Raw genomic sequence first — 18155 nt, 5'->3', positions numbered from 1 at the left:
TGATTTAATGAGACACAAGTAGACAGAAGTGCTAATAAACTGTGGAATAGTTCTACTGCCCTTATTAGTGTTCATGTGTGGTGCAGCCATCTTGGACTTTAAACTCAGGGTTGTTCTGCAGGGAGGTTCTGCTGACTTTTAAAGTAGGAAATCCGACTTGTGGGGCCGTTCCAGTCGAAATTTCTTACTTGGAACTCGGAAATTCCAACATTTCAGTTTAAATAGAATGCAGCACAAGTTGTGGGTACCACGTAAGCTCATGGTAAGAACCTTAGCTTCCTTCTCTGTCAGTCAGTGTAAGAACATGAAAACAGTTAATCATTTCAGCTGAACCAAAACCAAGCTATTTCCTGCTTCACGTCATAGCACATTTGATTTTATTTTATATGATTTGATTTATTAGGCTATTAATCACAGTTTTATTTAGCGTTTCTATGCTATGAAGCTATTCTGAATAGATTAGGCTAATAAACTCAAAATGGAAACATTAACATATTAACATTTTTTATTAATCTCTTTTTTAAGTGAATCTATATTGATGTTGCAGTTTGTGTGGGCAGGATCCCTGTAAAAAAGAACTGTAATATTAACATTCCAAGTCTTTTTTTAAAAAACACTATATGTCCAAATGTTTGTGGTCACCCCCTCTAATGAATGCATTCGGTTATTTTAAGTTGCATCCATTGATGCCACAGATGTGCAAATGCACACACAGCTTGCCTAGCCCCTGTAGAGGCATACAGCCAATAGAATAGGCTAGAGGAATTTGAAAACAAACCCTTGATTTAAGAAAAAACAATGAATGGGCATGTGTCCCAATACTTTTGTCCATATAGTGTGGGTATAAATTCAGATTATTACGCACTTATTAGGCTCTACTTAAAAATGCATAGGCTCTGTAATGTATCAAATCAAAAAGTACATCAACAGTAAGAAGCAACTGTAAATGTTGCCTTACATGAGCAGGTTAATGTTTCCAGTTTCATTTTAGTTGAGTTTTAAACTGCAGTATTATACAGCATTATAAAAGAGCAATATTAAAACAAAAACTCTAGCGCTCTTGCCACAAGCTAATATATTAGCCTTAAACTAATACACTAGCATACAGTATAAGCTAACATGCTGCTTATGATACAACAATACAACAACGTGATATGCTGCACTGTTACAGCCCTACCTGGATGTTATGCTAATGGCATTTTCCTTTTACTATTAGCAGCTAAAATACTTTATGTTGTTAGCATATGTTGGACTAAGCAGAAGGCTAAGAACCCTTAGCCTGGGCACATTCTGTATGGTGCTCAAGGGAATGCAGACTTAGAGATTTTCCTGCTCTCTTGTAAGCCATGATCTTTGTTGTTGGTCCAACTTGTCAGTCATGGGATTTGTTGCAGTACAAATTAAGATCCAGTGAAAAATATGCACATTCCCTAATTTGTAAGTGGCCTGGAACTGGAGTGGTTTGGTCTTTACCTTTTTCTTTGCACATATCAAAGCCTGCATATAAAAACAGCCTATTCTTTTTAGTGGCTCTGTCTTTACTCTTCTGTGCTGCTTATGGAACAAGACTGTAGAGCTTGCCTTAAAGATGTTAAACACAGTTACTTCATCTGTAGCCTGGAGTGACCTTTCTCCTATATTCTCACACTGTTGCCGTTGTTCACTGAAGCTGCCAAGCCTCATCACCATCTTCGCAGTGCTGCATATAGGCCATACTATGAGGTCATGTCTGGTAGCCATCACTCACCTTTATTGTCAGCCTTGACTTCATCTTGCAGGAAGTCGCTCTGGCGATTTCCGAGGACGAAGGCGAGAAAGGAGAGGATGAGTGCGTCCAGGATGCCGATGATGGCCAGGATGTAGGCCCAGCGCACCGAGCAGTTCCCCAGCGCATACTTCCCTGTCTCCTCTCCACACATGTCCCGAATCACCTCTGCATCCCAGCCATCCGGGAAAATCATACAGCCCAACACCAGGCACACAGCTACACACAGAGAAGAAACGAGAGAGAGAGAGAGGGAGAGAAAGGTTTAAAAAAAGGTAGGAAAGGCTGTAAAAAAAAACATCAACAGTAGGGCAGTTTGAATGTTCCTAGAATGATAAACAGCTGCTGTAGCTTATTCTGTTGATCAACAATGAAGTTATAATAAGTTTGATGTTTTCCTTATATTTCAGTTTATTTTATTTTATAATTATGCAAGAATTGGTATTTCTTGCTCCTGGGCTCCCCCTGCAGTCAGGAAGCATACATTCATGCTTTAAGCCACCACTAAAAGATACACTTTACACATGCATTTCCAGACAAGCTGAGAGATACAGAACCATGTGGGCTGACACAGTCAAGCAATATTACAGGATTTTACATGGATATGACACAGGCTATGCAGCGTTACACAGTTCCTGTGTGCTCTATCCTGCCCGCTTTACCAGAGTTACAAAGTGCAGTTAGCAGCATTCCGATCCCGGAGGAGGAATGGCGATAGGATAGCTGTGACGCTGTTCACCTTATAACAAGTGACTGGGGCATCAACATGATTATGAAGCTGTTATTTTAAGGTACACATTCTACATAATGCTGCTTTAAGTGTCATATATCTGATCCTACCCAGCCCAGATGGAACTGTATTCTCTGAAAGGAGAATATTCAATATCCAATATTTTTGGAATGAGACAGTTACTCCAACAAATACAGGATAAACACTTTTTTAACCCCTGATGCAGCAAGGCTTATTGCACGCTATGGCTTATTATTCACTAACTGCAGTGACTTCTGCACAAACTGGTGGGGCTATTCTTTGGTGATAGAAGTTTTTAATAACACTTTTGGCCAACCGGTGGTCCATAGGCTGTTTAAGGGGTTAATACCCCTGATTTCACACAAAAACAATAAATAATGCCAATGTAGTGGATTTATTAGCTCAGAGGTTGTACACACTGAAATATAGTTGTAGACACTTGCCCAGTTGTTTTGTGCCAAACAGAGAAAAAGTTTTGCCCCACTATTTTTGAAGGTGTGGAGCCACTGCTGGTTTACAGATAAAGGATAGTAAAATATTCTTCCTAGCACTGTACGCTTTGCTGGACGTATTAGGCGAGAGGACACAAAGCAGCATGTCTGTAGAGAAAATACATTATTGCTGACGGGAGTGTGGCATAAAGGACTGACACAGCAGCAGCTCCACCCCTAAAGCGCAGAGGCCTACAGCCTACAGCCTATACCGATGAGTCTGAAACCTTCTCCAAAACAAGCACACACACACTCACACACCAAATATCCCACATCAGCCAAAAACGACTCCTTCCATCAGCGCTGCAGCTGCATTCTGTTCAAATGTACAGTATTGTTTTTAACTGGATCTGCAAAAACAGTGCTCAGAGCTTGGTGCATGATGTTTGGGAATGCTATACTGCTCATTTATCACTGTAACAATGAAAGGTCACTTTAAGGGACATTCCAGCTTTGCAAGAACTGTTATAATGAGCTGCTTTAAGAAACACCTTCATTTCAACTGAATAAGAGATTAAAGACAAAAAGAGGACATTGTTATTTCTGCCCTTTTGCAGAGATAATCAGGAGGGACAGGCTGTGTCTACTGCAGCCCCCGTCAAATGAATGAGGGGTGCTGGGGATCCTTGATTTTGTGATGCTGCAACATGGAGCCTAGAGAGAACATGCCACTACTGATTAGTTAAAGAGAGAAAGAGAGAGAGAGAGAGAGAGAGAGAGAGAGAGAGAGAGAGAGAGAGAGAAAGATCTATGTCTTAAACAAACTTCTGTCAAGAAACTCTCAAGGCGGAGACAACAGCTCTAGGGTTTTAATAGCAAAACATACCCCCTTTTTCCCAATTCACATAAACCAACACAGTGCAATTTAGTGCAATTTTTAAACTCATCTGAATCTTTAATTGATGAGTATACAAATTTAGACAAGCCTCAGTTTCTGCGCACTGCTCGTTTTTCACAGTCAAAAAGAAGAACATAATACAGTAGAGGAAGAGGGAGAACGTAACACAGTAAATAAGGCATGCATTAACTGCCCTTGGTTTAAATACATGCAATAGAACAGAAACACTCAATAGAATAGAATACAATATAAAGTCAAATAAAAATTAGACTAATAGAATAGAATAGAGTAGACCCATGCAATATAGAATACAAATGTTAGGGCCAGTATAAAGCAATAAAATGTACCATTGTATGGTGAAATAGTGCAGAATAGAACAGAACAGTACAAACTTGAATAGAGTAGAATAAAACAGTGTGGACTGGAATAGAATAGAACAGAACAGTGTAGAAAAGAGTAGAATAGAACAGAACAAAACTCTGTAGAATAGTATAGAAAGGTATAAAACATAACTATTTAAAAAATAGAGTCAAACAAACCAAAATAGAACAGTTTAGAAAAGAGTAGAATTGAATAGAACACTGGAATAGTGTACAAAGCTGTGTAATAAAACTATGTACAACCATGTAGAACTGATCAGTGTGGAATACAACATTGTGGAAAGGAGAATAGAACAGAATAGAACAGTTAGGAATGGTATAGAAAGATGTAGAATAGAACCATGTAAAACAGAGTAGAATTAGAACAGTGTAGAATATAACAGATCAGAATAGAACAGTGTAGAATATAACAGAACTGAATAGAACAGTGTAGGATAGAACAGATCAGAATAGAACAGTGTAGGATAGAACAGATCAGAATAGAACAGTGTAGAATATAACAGAACTGAATAGAACAGTGTATAAAATAACAGAACTGAATAGAACAGCGTAGAATATAACAGTGTAGGATAGAACAGATCAGAATAGAACAGATCAGAATAGAACAGTGTAGAATAGAACAGTGTAGGATAGAACAGATCAGAATAGAACAGTGTAGAATAGAACAGTGTAGGATAGAACAGATCAGAATAGAACCGTGTAGAATAGAACAGTGTAGAATAGAACAGTGTAGGATAGAACAGTGTAGAATAGAACAGTGTAGGATAGAACAGATCAGAATAGAACAGTGTAGGATAGAACAGATCAGAATAGAACAGATCAGAATAGAACAGTGTAGAATAGAACAGTGTAGGATAGAACAGATCAGAATAGAACAGTGTAGAATAGAACAGTGTAGGATAGAACAGATCAGAATAGAACAGTGTAGAATAGAACAGTGTAGGATAGAACAGATCAAAATAGAACAGTGTAGAATAGAACAGTGTAGGATAGAACAGATCAGAATAGAACAGTGTAGAATAGAACAGTGTAGGATAGAACAGATCAGAATAGAACAGTGTAGAATAGAACAGTGTAGGATAGAACAGATCAGAATAGAACAGTGTAGAATATAACAGAACTGAATAGAACAGTGTAGAAAATAACAGAACTGAATAGAACAGCGTAGAATAGAACAGTGTAGGATAGAACAGATCAGAATAGAACAGATCAGAATAGAACAGTGTAGAATAGAACAGTGTAGGATAGAACAGATCAGAATAGAACAGTGTAGAATAGAACAGTGTAGGATAGAACAGATCAGAATAGAACAGTGTAGAATAGAACAGTGTAGGATAGAACAGTGTAGGATAGAACAGATCAGAATAGAACAGTGTAGAATAGAACAGTGTAGGATAGAACAGATCAAAATAGAACAGTGTAGGATAGAACAGATCAGAATAGAACAGTGTAGAATAGAACAGTGTAGGATAGAACAGATCAGAATAGAACAGTGTAGAATAGAACAGTGTAGGATAGAACAGATCAGAATAGAACAGTGTAGAATAGAACAGTGTAGAATAGAACAGTGTAGAATAGAACAGTGTAGGATAGAACAGATCAGAATAGAACAGTGTAGAATATAACAGTGTAGGATAGAACAGATCAGAATAGAACAGTGTAGAATGGAACAGTGTAGGATAGAACAGATCAGAATAGAACAGTATAGAATAGAACAGTGTAGGATAGAACAGATCAGAATAGAACAGTGTAGAATATAACAGTGTAGGATAGAACAGATCAGAATAGAACAGTGTAGAATGGAACAGTGTAGGATAGAACAGATCAGAATAGAACAGTATAGAATAGAACAGTGTAGGATAGAACAGATCAGAATAGAACAGTGTAGAATAGAACAGTGTAGGATAGAACAGATCAGAATAGAACAGTGTAGAATAGAACAGTGTAGGATAGAACAGATCAGAATAGAACAGTGTAGAATAGAACAGTGTAGAATGGTATTGAAAGGTGTAGAAGAAAACCATGTAAATGGTGATATTCTACAGATCAGAAATGATTAGAGTAAATTAGAACAGAGCAGAAAAAATAGAAAAGTGCAGAATAGAATAGAACTGAAAAGAATAGAATGCAACTGTCCAACAAGGCCTGGAAACCTGACTTCAGTAAACACAAGAGGAACAACCCCATCACACATGAGTTTCCATTACATTAATATTTGCCTTTTACATTTAATTAATGCATGTACATCTCTCCTTCAGGCATGTGTCTTTCCACGGATAGAAAAGATGGGCCATCTACACACTGTCTCTCACACACACACACATAAGAGCTGTGAGACCATCTTAACATTCACATACGAGATCAGAGCACATAATAATTAACTTCTACAAGTGAAATTAGACCCAAAGTAAATTCTTTATTTGTCAGTAGGACACCGACACACACCTACTAGCACCCTTCCAAATCACTCAGTAAGGCCTAATCATTTGGCACTTAACACACCAGACTAAATAGCGTACCATTGTGAGTCTGAACCCGTCGCACGTGAGTGTGTTTTCTCTTCTAATTACCATTTCAATTATTGCGCTCAAGTGAGAGTGGATTAAAAAAGGCTTGGGAAACCTCACAGTGGTTGCTATGACGCAAAGCTGAAGCTGGTGCCACCACACACTCCTACCCATCAGCCCCTGGGCTGACGCATCCTCCCGCTCTCTCTCTCTCTCTCTCTCTCTGGTGTATTCCACCAGGCAGCATATGAACAGCTTTGAAGTGATGCTGGAAGAGTTCATACAGAAATACATTCTTAATGATCAAAATTCACTTTGCTGATTAAATGCTTATCATAGTGTCAGTGTACGGCTATTGCAGAGTCCTAACAGCTGGTACTTAAGATTTAATGTGGATAGCTACTTTACAATGAATACCATATTGTTCAGAGAGACGTATTAAAGGGAAATTCCATTATTTGTAAACTGAATCTTCTTTATTAAGTCTTTAGGATGTAAGCAAACTCTTTAAGGGTGACTGAATATGGAATGCAGCATTCTAGATGAATTTAGAGGGTCAACATTTTTCACAGTAGAGATGACAGGAAGATTTAGCCAAAACATACACCCATCGGCCATAAAATTACTGGTTAGGTGAAGTGAAACACATTGATTATCTTCTCATTATCTACAGGGGCATCTGTCAGGGGTGGGTATATTAGGCAGCAAGTGAACAGTCAGTTCTTGTGGTTTGGGTTAAAAAGAGGACAAATGGTCAAGCAAAAGGATTTTCTGTCATGCAACGGTTGGTACCTGCCAAAAGCACTCCAAAGAAGGACAACCGGTGAACCAGTGACAGGGTCATGGGCACATAAGGCTCATTGATGCAATCTATTGAGGCCCAAATTCATAACTTACAAGACTTAAAAGGTCTGCTGCTAATGTCTTGGTGCCAGATACCCCATTAACCGCCTTCAGAGGTTTTGTGTAGTTCATAGCTTGAACGGTCAGATGTGTTGTGATGGCACAAGAGGATCTACTCAATATTAGGCAGGTGGTGACTGGTGTATTTGAACCAGTGTCATTATAAGCTATTACCAACGAATAGCCCCACCAGTTTGAACAGAAGTCCCTGTAGCTACTGAATAACACACCTTAGTGTGAAAGGAACCTTTCTGTGCTAAGGGGTTAAAATGCAGCCATGATGGATTGGTGCTTGCAGAGCGTTATGAGGAAAAATGGGCCTCACATTTTTTTTACCACTATTTTTCTATAATCAACATATTACATATTAAATCAAACATATTTTTTTGTATAGAAGGTTATAACTGTGTTGTGCACATCATACCACCAGGTTTTTAATGCACCATTCCACATGTTAAAATGTTCTGTATGACTGCATGTTTAAATCGTAGCCATGGACTTGTGCAGATCATTAAAAAAATCAGTGGACTTTCCCTTTAAAACTGCCAGCCATGAATTTAAGAGTAAGTACATCCATACTGGGTGAACTATGCAGGAATTATAACCCATTTATTTGAAGTCACTGGCTGCTCTTGGTCAGTTGTTTAAGAGCCTGTTATATTTATTGCATCATAAATTCATTTAGATTTGGCATTTAACATGGGGGCCAAAGAAGTGTCAATGCTAGTAAAACAGGCAATCACAGAGCATTTAGATTGCTAAGGGTTGGGTTTCACGAAAGCATCACCAAAAAGATGATTCTTTAGTTTTACATTAAATACTTCCTCTACCAGTGAAAATGATCTTAACACTAAGATGCTTTTTGGAAACTGGGCCAAGATTCCTTGTAGAGTCCGGTGATTATTAATGACCATCTCTGTGAAATATCTCAGCTTTACATCATAGCGGGGACTTCAACGTCATTATGGGGATTCAGACTCGTTCTTTGGCCATGTTTAAAATGTCAGAATGTATATAAAAAACAAGGAATGTGAGTTGACCAATAATGGAATATTTTACATTGTCTTCCATTTAAATTATAAGAGGTTTTATCCATCTACTGTAAAGATGGTGTTTTGGAGAGTAGGTTTTTGTGTTACAGCAATGTTATGTCATGCTTTCTAGTCCTGCCTGTCCTCAATCTGACTTAGTTGAATCTCTGGACTCTGACCCCCATAATGCACCTGATAAATGTATTACTCCTCCAACTAATCACAACATATTTCACAGATTCTAATCATATTCACCTGTGCAACTGTGTATTTAATGCTTTCTTCAAGTTCACCTCAGAGATTCATACTTACAGTTTTGGAGCTGGTAAATACGCCATGATTTCTGTTCAAGTTGTTTTGAAACAAGAGATACAACAAATACCCTGTTTTTCTGTTACCAACAAAGGGCAAGTATATGTACAATTACTGCAAACAAATCAAACAAAGACCAAATTATGAGCTATAGTTGAGTGATCTAATATGTTTTTTTGGGGATGAGAATAAAGAGTAAAATTTAAAAATAGACTGCAGTGTTTGTGTTGCTGCTAAAGAAAAAAAAACACATAGCCAATTTATACAGTTATCAGTGTTTCTTACACGCCCCCAACTTGAAAAGTCAGGGTTTATCGGAAAATGTAGAGAATGTCACACTTGTTTGTGGTGTTGTGGTGTTGTTGTGGAGTTTGTGGTGGCGTTCCTGTGCACATTCATGTCATAAATACCATATTCTCATTGCAAAGTACAGCCCCTGTATCTCGAAGCATACTGAGCGTTATCTTGCTTTATCAATTGCCTCATGTTTGACCCTATTTTTTGTTTTTTGTTTTCAGCCTCTGCTTTGTCTCTTCCACTCTGTTTGCTGGTTGCTTTGTTTCCTGGTTTTGACCCTGCTTGCTTTCGACTACTCTTCCCAAAAGTATTGGGTGGAACACCATCATTCCAGAGAACACAGTTCCACGGCTCCACAGCTCAATGATGGGCTGCTTTATACCCATAAGCAGCATGGGGCCAGTAGGTTCATGTTTATCTGCTCCAGAAAGTTGTATTATATTTGCAATACTCCTCTACAAGGAATAGACAAGCTGTGCATTTGCCGTCTGTGTCAGTAATAGGTGCAACTTAAAATTGCTAAAAGAAGCAATCAGTACAACGAGTGTCCATAAAGATTAAGACATGTTATGTGTATGTTATGTAGTTTTATAAATGGGGTCTACATATGGACACTTTTTAAGGGTTTAAGGGGTTAAATCCGTAACCTACTTCATCTGTGTGTTGTATCCCTTTGCCCTCTTTGATGTGTATGCTATCTCCAGCATGTTTGAACAGTAGTAAGGCTGCTGTGGAGGGGGTTAGTGGCCCACAGAGACTGTTTCTGCCCTAGCCAGGAGTACTGTCCCAGGGGAGTCACTCGATGGATGAGTCCCTCTTCAGGGAGCTCCTGTGGCTGGCCAGTGGTAATGAATGCCTCCTTTGTGAGTGTGTGTGTGTGTGTGTGTGTGTGTGTGTGTGTGTGTTAACTGACTGTTTGAAAGTGTCCTTATGCCGGCCTTACACCAAACGACTTTCCAAGCGATTTCACTGTTGCAGACAAATTCCCTGTGTCGGAATAGACTGGAGTCTTGCTAGGTTTGCAGCGCACCCCAGCAATGTCGATTGCTTGTCAGGATAGCTGTCTTGATGTTCTGATAAAATCAACCATGTTATATATATTTTAGTCATGGCTCTTGCAAATTGGAATGTGGGCATTGTGAATAACCAATATGTGAGCTCCAAAACAGGAGCCAACCTTGCCTATTTTTGGCATTTTTTGAAACAAACTTTTGTACACACAAGGGCAGCTGTGGCCAATAGCTGCTTTGGTTTGTGCTCCACTGTCCAACAGTTTCTCTTAAAAAAATAAAAAAATAAATTTCCTTCAGGAGCATTTACATTTACATTTACGGCATTTAGCAGACGCTCTTATCCAGAGCGACTTACAAGGTTACTGGTATTACAGCGGTGGGCCAATGTAGTGTTAGGAGTCTTGCCCAAGGACTCTTATTGGTGTAGTGCAGCATAGTCACCCACACCGGGAATTGAACCCCAGTCTCCCACATGCTGTGGTAGCTCACTGGCCAATAGTGGTGTTATCTGTTGCGCCACACCAACCACTATGATGGGAAATAATCTCAAAACTAATCTAGTTGCAATCTTGCAGACCCTGCAAGATTCTCAGTCATTGCAGTCTGTGAATCATAGTCTGTGATTAAAAATTCTCTGTGTAATGAAAGTGGAAAAGTGGAAATATGAAATCGCTAAATGCTCCTCCTCCATAATCCAACGTTCTATAAATTCCATCTATACCTTGTTCATGTGTCTACAACAAGCCTGTGCAACCCTCCACCACCTCGTCTTCTCCCTTGTAACCCTGTCATTTCTCATTCTCATGCCACCCAAACTTCAGCCCAAAACTCCTCCGACTTCTCCCCCCTCTCTCACAGTCTTCTCCCAAATCATCGTAAGCTGAAGGCATTGTCTTTTAGTGTATGATTTGCTGAATTTGTTCAAACAAAAAAGTTTTGTTTGTTGTGACTAAAGTGCCCTGACAGAAGTGCCCTGTGTGTCCTTTATATGCTCCACTGTTTTGGCTGTAGAGAAGAAGTAGAAGTGCTCTATGTGGCCACATGCTTCCTAAACCTGTGCTAAACCTGTTCCTAAATCATGTGCTACAAGAATTATTAGAATCAGTTATTAGAAGAGTGTCCCTTCAAGTCATAATTACAAGTCAAAGCTTTGAAAATTATTTTTCTGACATTATACTAACCTACATACTACGTCATACATTAACATTGCCTCCACTGTCCTTTTGTGAGGCCCTGTGTAATATATTTGCCTGTAAAAAAGAATTACTAATAGAATAGGACTCACTGGGGCAGATAAACATGAATCTGTTGGCACCATGCCTAATGCCAGGTGTGGGCTAGAGGTGTAATAAAGTCCCCTAGCATTGAGCTGTGGAGCAGTGGAGCTGTGTACTCTGGAATGATGGTGCCCCATCTGATATTTTTGAAACGAATTGGGATGTTGAGGATAAGGTGGGGTGGTGATCATCTACCATCTAGACCTTACTAATGCTCTTTTTGCTAAATGCAATCAAATCCTCACAGCAATGCTATAGTATCTAGTAGAAATGGTGTATCTCGAACTTCCAGAAGGCTCAGCGTAACATTATGTTCTCATAGAACTGATCTTATCCCTTTAGTGTCAAACCAAAACTTAATGATATAGAAGTACTACTGCAGTCTGTGACGCTAGTCATAATGTTGTATAGCTCACACACTAGCATCACAATTGAGAGGGCTTCCCCATCTACAGCAATTACACTGAAAAGTGGGCAGTCTCGTTAAAAAAGATGATACTTTTCAACGTATGTATTCCAAAATAAAATAAGTAAAAAGCAAAAACAAAAAAACTTTTTTTTTTTTTCATGGCAATGTATAAATGTTAAAATGTCTATTAAAGTCAAACTGACTTGTGTTTATTTACATTTGCGTTTAGACATTTTAGGCTGTGGTCAATCGGCTTTGGTGGAAAGTAGTTTAACCAGTGGTTGATGTAGATACAGGTACATGTAGACCAATGGTGATAGTAAAAGGCGGGACATGTAGAGCAATAGTGATGGTAAAAAGGCGGGGCATGTAGATCAATAGTGATGGTAAAAAGGCGGGGCATGTAGAGCAATAGTGATGGTAAAAAGGCGGGGCATGTAGATCAATAGTGATGGTAAAAAGGCGGGGCATGTAGAGCAATAGTGGGGCTGGGAAGGTGAGGCTCAAAGCTGTAGAAATCCGCACACACCGCGTGTGGCAACTGTACAAACACACAGACGTGAAATAAATGAGAGACCCTGATTATTTTACACGATATTTTTCAAATGCCTAAAGATGACCTGTCCAGGCAAAAGAGGACAAATGGTCACCCTGTTACATTTCACAGCAGCATTGTACTTTAAATGAGCCACATCATTACTGAGGAACTCTGTAAAGCAGCAATAAACAAGGTGAACATCTTACCTAAATATCTTTTACAAACGGTTTCAAGCTCCCAGTGTCCAGCTCCCGGCTCCAAATGTAAATGCACAGCTGCAGCAGTGCCTATTTTAGCATGGCACTAGTTTCATGCTAAATTCCACAAGATGTCTTTTAAAAATTAACATTATTGCTAATGTAAATAGTATAACAAAATAAAGACAGACTTATTATGAAGCAAATTAAACTATTTATTACTGACTTTGGATGTAAACAGCCTTTTGGTTGCGGTATTGCTTCTTGTATTGATTCTAGTCATTTATTAACTGAAAGTTAAAGCAGTACCCCAGAGCTTTATGCGTGTGTGACCCACAGGATGAGCTGTGTGTGTGTGTATGTGTATGTGTGAGTGTGTGTAAAACCCTGCCTCAGTCTGGGCTTGTCTCTGTTTGGCCTCAGGTTGAAGATCAGGGCTGAACTGATCCTATTCTTACTCTTTGAAGTCCTCATTCACTCCATCCTGATCCCCCTCCCCTTTCGGTTTCCCCACACATTCACACACTCTCACAAAAACACACGCTCCTTATCCTCCGTCTCTCTTTCTATCTTGCTGTCTCACTATCTTCAGTAGACTTGCAGCTATTATAGTCTTCTCATAAATATTATGTGTCTCCCTCTCCATTTCTCTCTCTCTCTCTCCTGTAGTGTTCAGAAATGGATACTGGAGCGTTTGACAGGTATCCGCAGAAAACACAACAAATTCAAATGTTTTTTTTTTCAAAAGCAGTGTATTGAGGCTTATGTTTCCTTGCTGTGTCTCTTCCACTGTCTCTAAAGTCTCTCGCTATCATTCTGAATCACTGTATTCAGTTTGTGTCTCCCATTATTGACTGTTGCCTGTTTGTTTCCATCATTTCTGAGTATAGCCTAACCTGCAGTAGCCTGTCTTCTGCTGTTTGACATTGGGTTGTTATTCTTGGACTTGCCTTCAGTAATTGTGCCTCCTGCATCTGTACCCAGCTGCCCTCAATCATTGCAGCCACAGTTGTGTGAACTGTGTGTGTGTGTGTATGTGTGTGTGTGTGTGTGTGTGTGTGTGTGTGTGTGTGTGTGTGCAGGTGTACATGTGTCTTGTATTCTTTTTATTGCTATAATTAGCTGTAGGGTCTTTGAGTCTGGCCCATCTCAGACAAAGAAGGTAATGCTTTATTTGGCATTTATTAGATTTTTGCACTTTTATGAAGTTTGAGTTATCTTAATAGAATCTTCCTGCCAGTGGGATAAAGCAAAAGGTCCTTCACATTTTCAGAATCTCTCTCTCTCTCTCTCTCTCTCTCTCTCTCTCTCAATCTCTCGCTCTCATTGCTAAAAGCGACACACAAGCCTAAAGTCACCATGCCAAATGCCAAGTATCGGCTACAGGGGTATAAAGCCCACCAACCTTGGGCTGTGGAACTGCATTCTCTAGAGTGATGACAAAATACCTTTGGGGTGAGCTGGAGTGGTGTTTGGGATCCAGAACTAATTATCCAACGCAGTTGTTGTCCTCACTTATATGGCTGAATGAAATAAGTCTTTTTAGCATGCTTCTTTTTGAAACCAAATGGGTTTCACTATGTTTAAGGGTCAAATAACTCATTTTCAGTATGGATTCCATATGGATCCCATTGTTTAAAGCCATCCTAGAGAAGTACCTAAAGCTGGACATCCAAAGTCAAATGTTTGAGAAAATAATAATTATTAAAAGTCAAAAGTTTGACACAATAAGTCACAATATTGAGTTAAACATTTGAGAAAATGTCACAAGTTTAATACAATAAGTCATTATTTTGAGATTTTAAGTAAAACATTAATAAGTAATAAGTAACTATTTTGAGAGGTTAAGGCAGGCATTTGAGAAAATAAGTCTAAAGTATTTTTCTCCTCTACTCGGTGGGGATGCTCTCCTACATCATTCTAAAAGCTAAAAGCTGACTTAAACTCAGCAGCATCAACAATACTGTTTAATAGCATGAATTCTAATTCCCTGCATTCAGTTTAATATCTTGATCACTCATATGTGGTTGTGAATTAATAATATTTTTAGATTGTTGTGGCCTCTTCTTCGTCTACATTGATTTAATCTATCATCAATCTAATAAAGAAATTTGCAAACCCAAACACGACCTAAGGCAGATGTCTGCAGTAGAAATTTTAGTATTACTACTACACATTGTTTTTAAAGCTTGTCTTAGAAGCTGAGGAAGGATCTAGAAGAGCAATGAGAAGACAGTGAGGTGAGTTATTGATTTTTCCTCCATCCATCAAAAACAACGGCTCTCAAGAGCATTAAAGCAGTTCAGTTCCAGCAGCTTTAATTAGCACCCTAATGTATACGAGAAATGGGCAGAAGGGCTTATCACTTCTACTTCCTCAAGGCCTGTCCGGCATCACTGCCCATGTGATAACATTCCACTAAACACACACATACACACACCTTTTAGCTATTCAGTCTTTTTTTAACATATGTTCTACACCTCATCCCGCAATCAACACCCAGTTTCTCACACTCCCTCCTGCAACCAGCAGCAGCGGACATATATTTTCTCTTTTAGTAGCTCTTGTCTACGTATTGATCATCAGTCTGTTTTACGATAAGATTAATGCTCCGTAAGCCTGTACATGTGCTACTGGAGAGCAACACAGACTCAGACGGAAAATTCTCAGTGCAATGTATAAAGCCTTACCACACCACAGCTATTTAGAGTAAGTAGATGTGAAATAAAAACTCCTGTTTTACAGTTTACACCCTCAGTGACCTTCTGACTTTGTCCGTTCTCATTTCTTAAAACAACCTACAATAATAATAATAAAAAAAACTGAAATCAAGAAATAAGCAAATAACTTATCAATGAATAAAAAATACTGTAAAATAAAAACCTGAAACTGAGGACCTGAAATCAGCAAATTAAAACTCAATAAAATCAATGAAATGATGAAAACAAATGATCTAAACTTAAAAAATCAATGAAAACAAAATACTTGCCTAAAATCAGGAAATAAAAATACCCAAGCTAAAAAAATAATAATAACATGAAGTCAATAAATTAAAACTATCCACAAAATAGACAGACAATTGATTTATTTCAGGCATCTTTATTTCATATATATATATATACAATATTAAAAGAAATGAAGTCTTAAATTGACCTGAAATCATGTGACAAGTCTCTTTCTCTCTCTATTTTTCTCTTTGTATATTTTATTAACAATATGTTAACTTCCCAATATGCAAACAGAAGTGCAGCAGAACTGTATAAACAGAAGTATAAACTGTATAAATAGCAGTACTGTATTCTTCTACCTCAGTTACTATTGTGTCCACATATGTTATAAGCTGATTATGTAAACCACGCACATTCAGCACAGAGTGCTGTGTCGGCACTGCACTGTCCTATCTGTTTATTGTGTCTAATTGTCATATTTATTGTATGAATATGTTTGCATATTTATGTTTATACATTGCACCTGTAGTGTGTATTATATTGCTTAGTTCCATGTTGCACCATAATCTGAAGGAACGTAATTTGACTCCACTTGTACACAGGTGGAATTTGTTATAAAAGCCTCTTGAACTGTTGTGACTTCACCAAACAGTAATTGTGCATTATAGCATGGAGAAGTGTTTGACTAAGGAGCTCAGCAGTAGTGTATATAGAGTGATAGAGTGATAAGACCCAGTGTGTGTATCAATACCTGACGGAATTTAGATTTATGGACAGGGTTTGAGGCTGTTATGTGAGAATGACCCATGTGACACTTTGTGACATATGACCCCAAGTCCTAACATTGGGTTAGTGTGTGTGTGTGTGTGTGTGTGTGTGTGTGATGTGTGTGAGAGAGAAAGAGGTGCAGATGAATTCTGCACTGACATATGAGGAATGGTTAATACAGCCAATTATCTCTGAGTGGGATTCATTCAGCCTTAAGCCACACACACCATATAAAATATGCTTTTTTTTATGTCTGTCTTTCACAAATCACAAATTCACACAGCCACGCTACATCAGACTACTGCAGACACAGAGGCTGTTTACACCTCGCATCACCATGCATTTCATACCCGGTTAGTATATGGATCCACTTTGGCCAGATTCTGTTTAAACTTTTCACTAAATTGCATCTTGTGTGACCAGATTAGATCAGATATTACTTTCTCATATAAGAAGCTCATTAGTTATTTCAGAACAGGGTTGTGGGGGATGCTGGGGTACTGTAAGCAGGGGCTTCATGTCTGCTTTTGTGTGTTATAGCCGTTTTTGTATGTTTTGCTATTTGGTCTCTGTGATGGGGACTGTGATGGGGACTATACTGCTGAATGAATCATTTACTCCTTGATTCATTAATCGACTTGTGTGAAGCTTTCTTATATGTGCACCTATTGTCACTGTGAATTGTCAAAAAGTAATAACAGCAAAAAAAAATTATATTTATATTTTTATATGTATATATTTTTTGCATGACTGTGACAACCTGCTTCCTGTGCCTTCAATGTAGTGGTTAACGCCACAGGGTTGTCAGAAGTGGGATGGCATGAAGATGGACGAGATCAAGTGAAGGGTTAAGACAGTACCCCGCTTGCAGATAGGGTGTTTCTAGCACTAAGCTTTCCTCCAGTCTGATGGGTGTAGCCAGCAGCGGGGCACACAGCTAGTTGGGGAAGCCTATGAGCCTATGAAGTTCTTTAGTTTTAGAGAGGGCGCAAACGACCCAGTGTCCTGCAATAGTTGGCACTTATGAGCAGCTTAGCACCCTGGAAGCAATTGAGGGATAGATGTCTTACTTATTGATACCTTAGCCGGACTGATCCAGGGAATCAAATCATTGACTTTCTGGCCCCATGCTTCTCTACCCATTAGGCCATGGCTTCATATCAACCTTATTACTCAAGGAAATTAAATAAGTTCAAGTATGTGCAAGAATGTGTATGTGTACTTTTACCCACATTTAAAAATGTCTCTCCTGCAGTTGTTTAGGTCAGCTGTTGTGCTTGTATAAATGGAATACAGTAAGTAATGATCTATACATGCAGTCCGAACCGTTCACACGTCTTTTATCAGCATGGATTTCTTGTTGGTGATGGTGTGTAAGTGTATGTGTAGCAGGAGGGGGGGGTGTATTACAAGAAATGTAGGGTCTGTTAGAAGGGGAGGGCATGCCAAAAATAGACAATCAAAATGTTTATGAGACTGTGTGTGTTATGTAAGAGTTGATTCAGCACCCGAGCCGCTGCAGTGTGGCTGAGGCAGCAGGCGATGAGGAAAAGGCATCTAACATATCGCCTCACTTCTCATGGCACACGTGAGTCCGCCTCACACATTAGCATTATAACACCAGAAGACACAGTGATACACTTTTATCATATAATATAATCAATATCTAAACTACAGCTAAAACCGCTTTCTATGATAAATACAAATTATACTGCACTAGTAGTACTAGT

General features: G+C 38.8%; 1 protein-coding gene across 3 annotated transcripts in view; it reads right to left on the bottom strand.

The window, feature by feature from the left end:
* lhfpl4a (LHFPL tetraspan subfamily member 4a) overlaps positions 1-18155 on the bottom strand; it is a 49841-nt gene that overhangs the window by 17649 nt on the left and 14037 nt on the right. For all 3 annotated transcript variants that reach the window (XM_072684624.1, XM_072684625.1, XM_072684626.1), the window contains exon 2: positions 1748-1984. In XM_072684624.1, the coding sequence (XP_072540725.1) occupies positions 1748-1984 (237 nt within the window). The remainder of the gene's footprint in view (positions 1-1747; positions 1985-18155) is intronic.

Source organism: Salminus brasiliensis, chromosome 7, assembly GCF_030463535.1.
Source record: "Salminus brasiliensis chromosome 7, fSalBra1.hap2, whole genome shotgun sequence".
NCBI classification, from domain to species: domain Eukaryota; kingdom Metazoa; phylum Chordata; class Actinopteri; order Characiformes; family Bryconidae; genus Salminus; species Salminus brasiliensis.
This window is presented reverse-complemented; position numbering and strand designations above follow the sequence as displayed.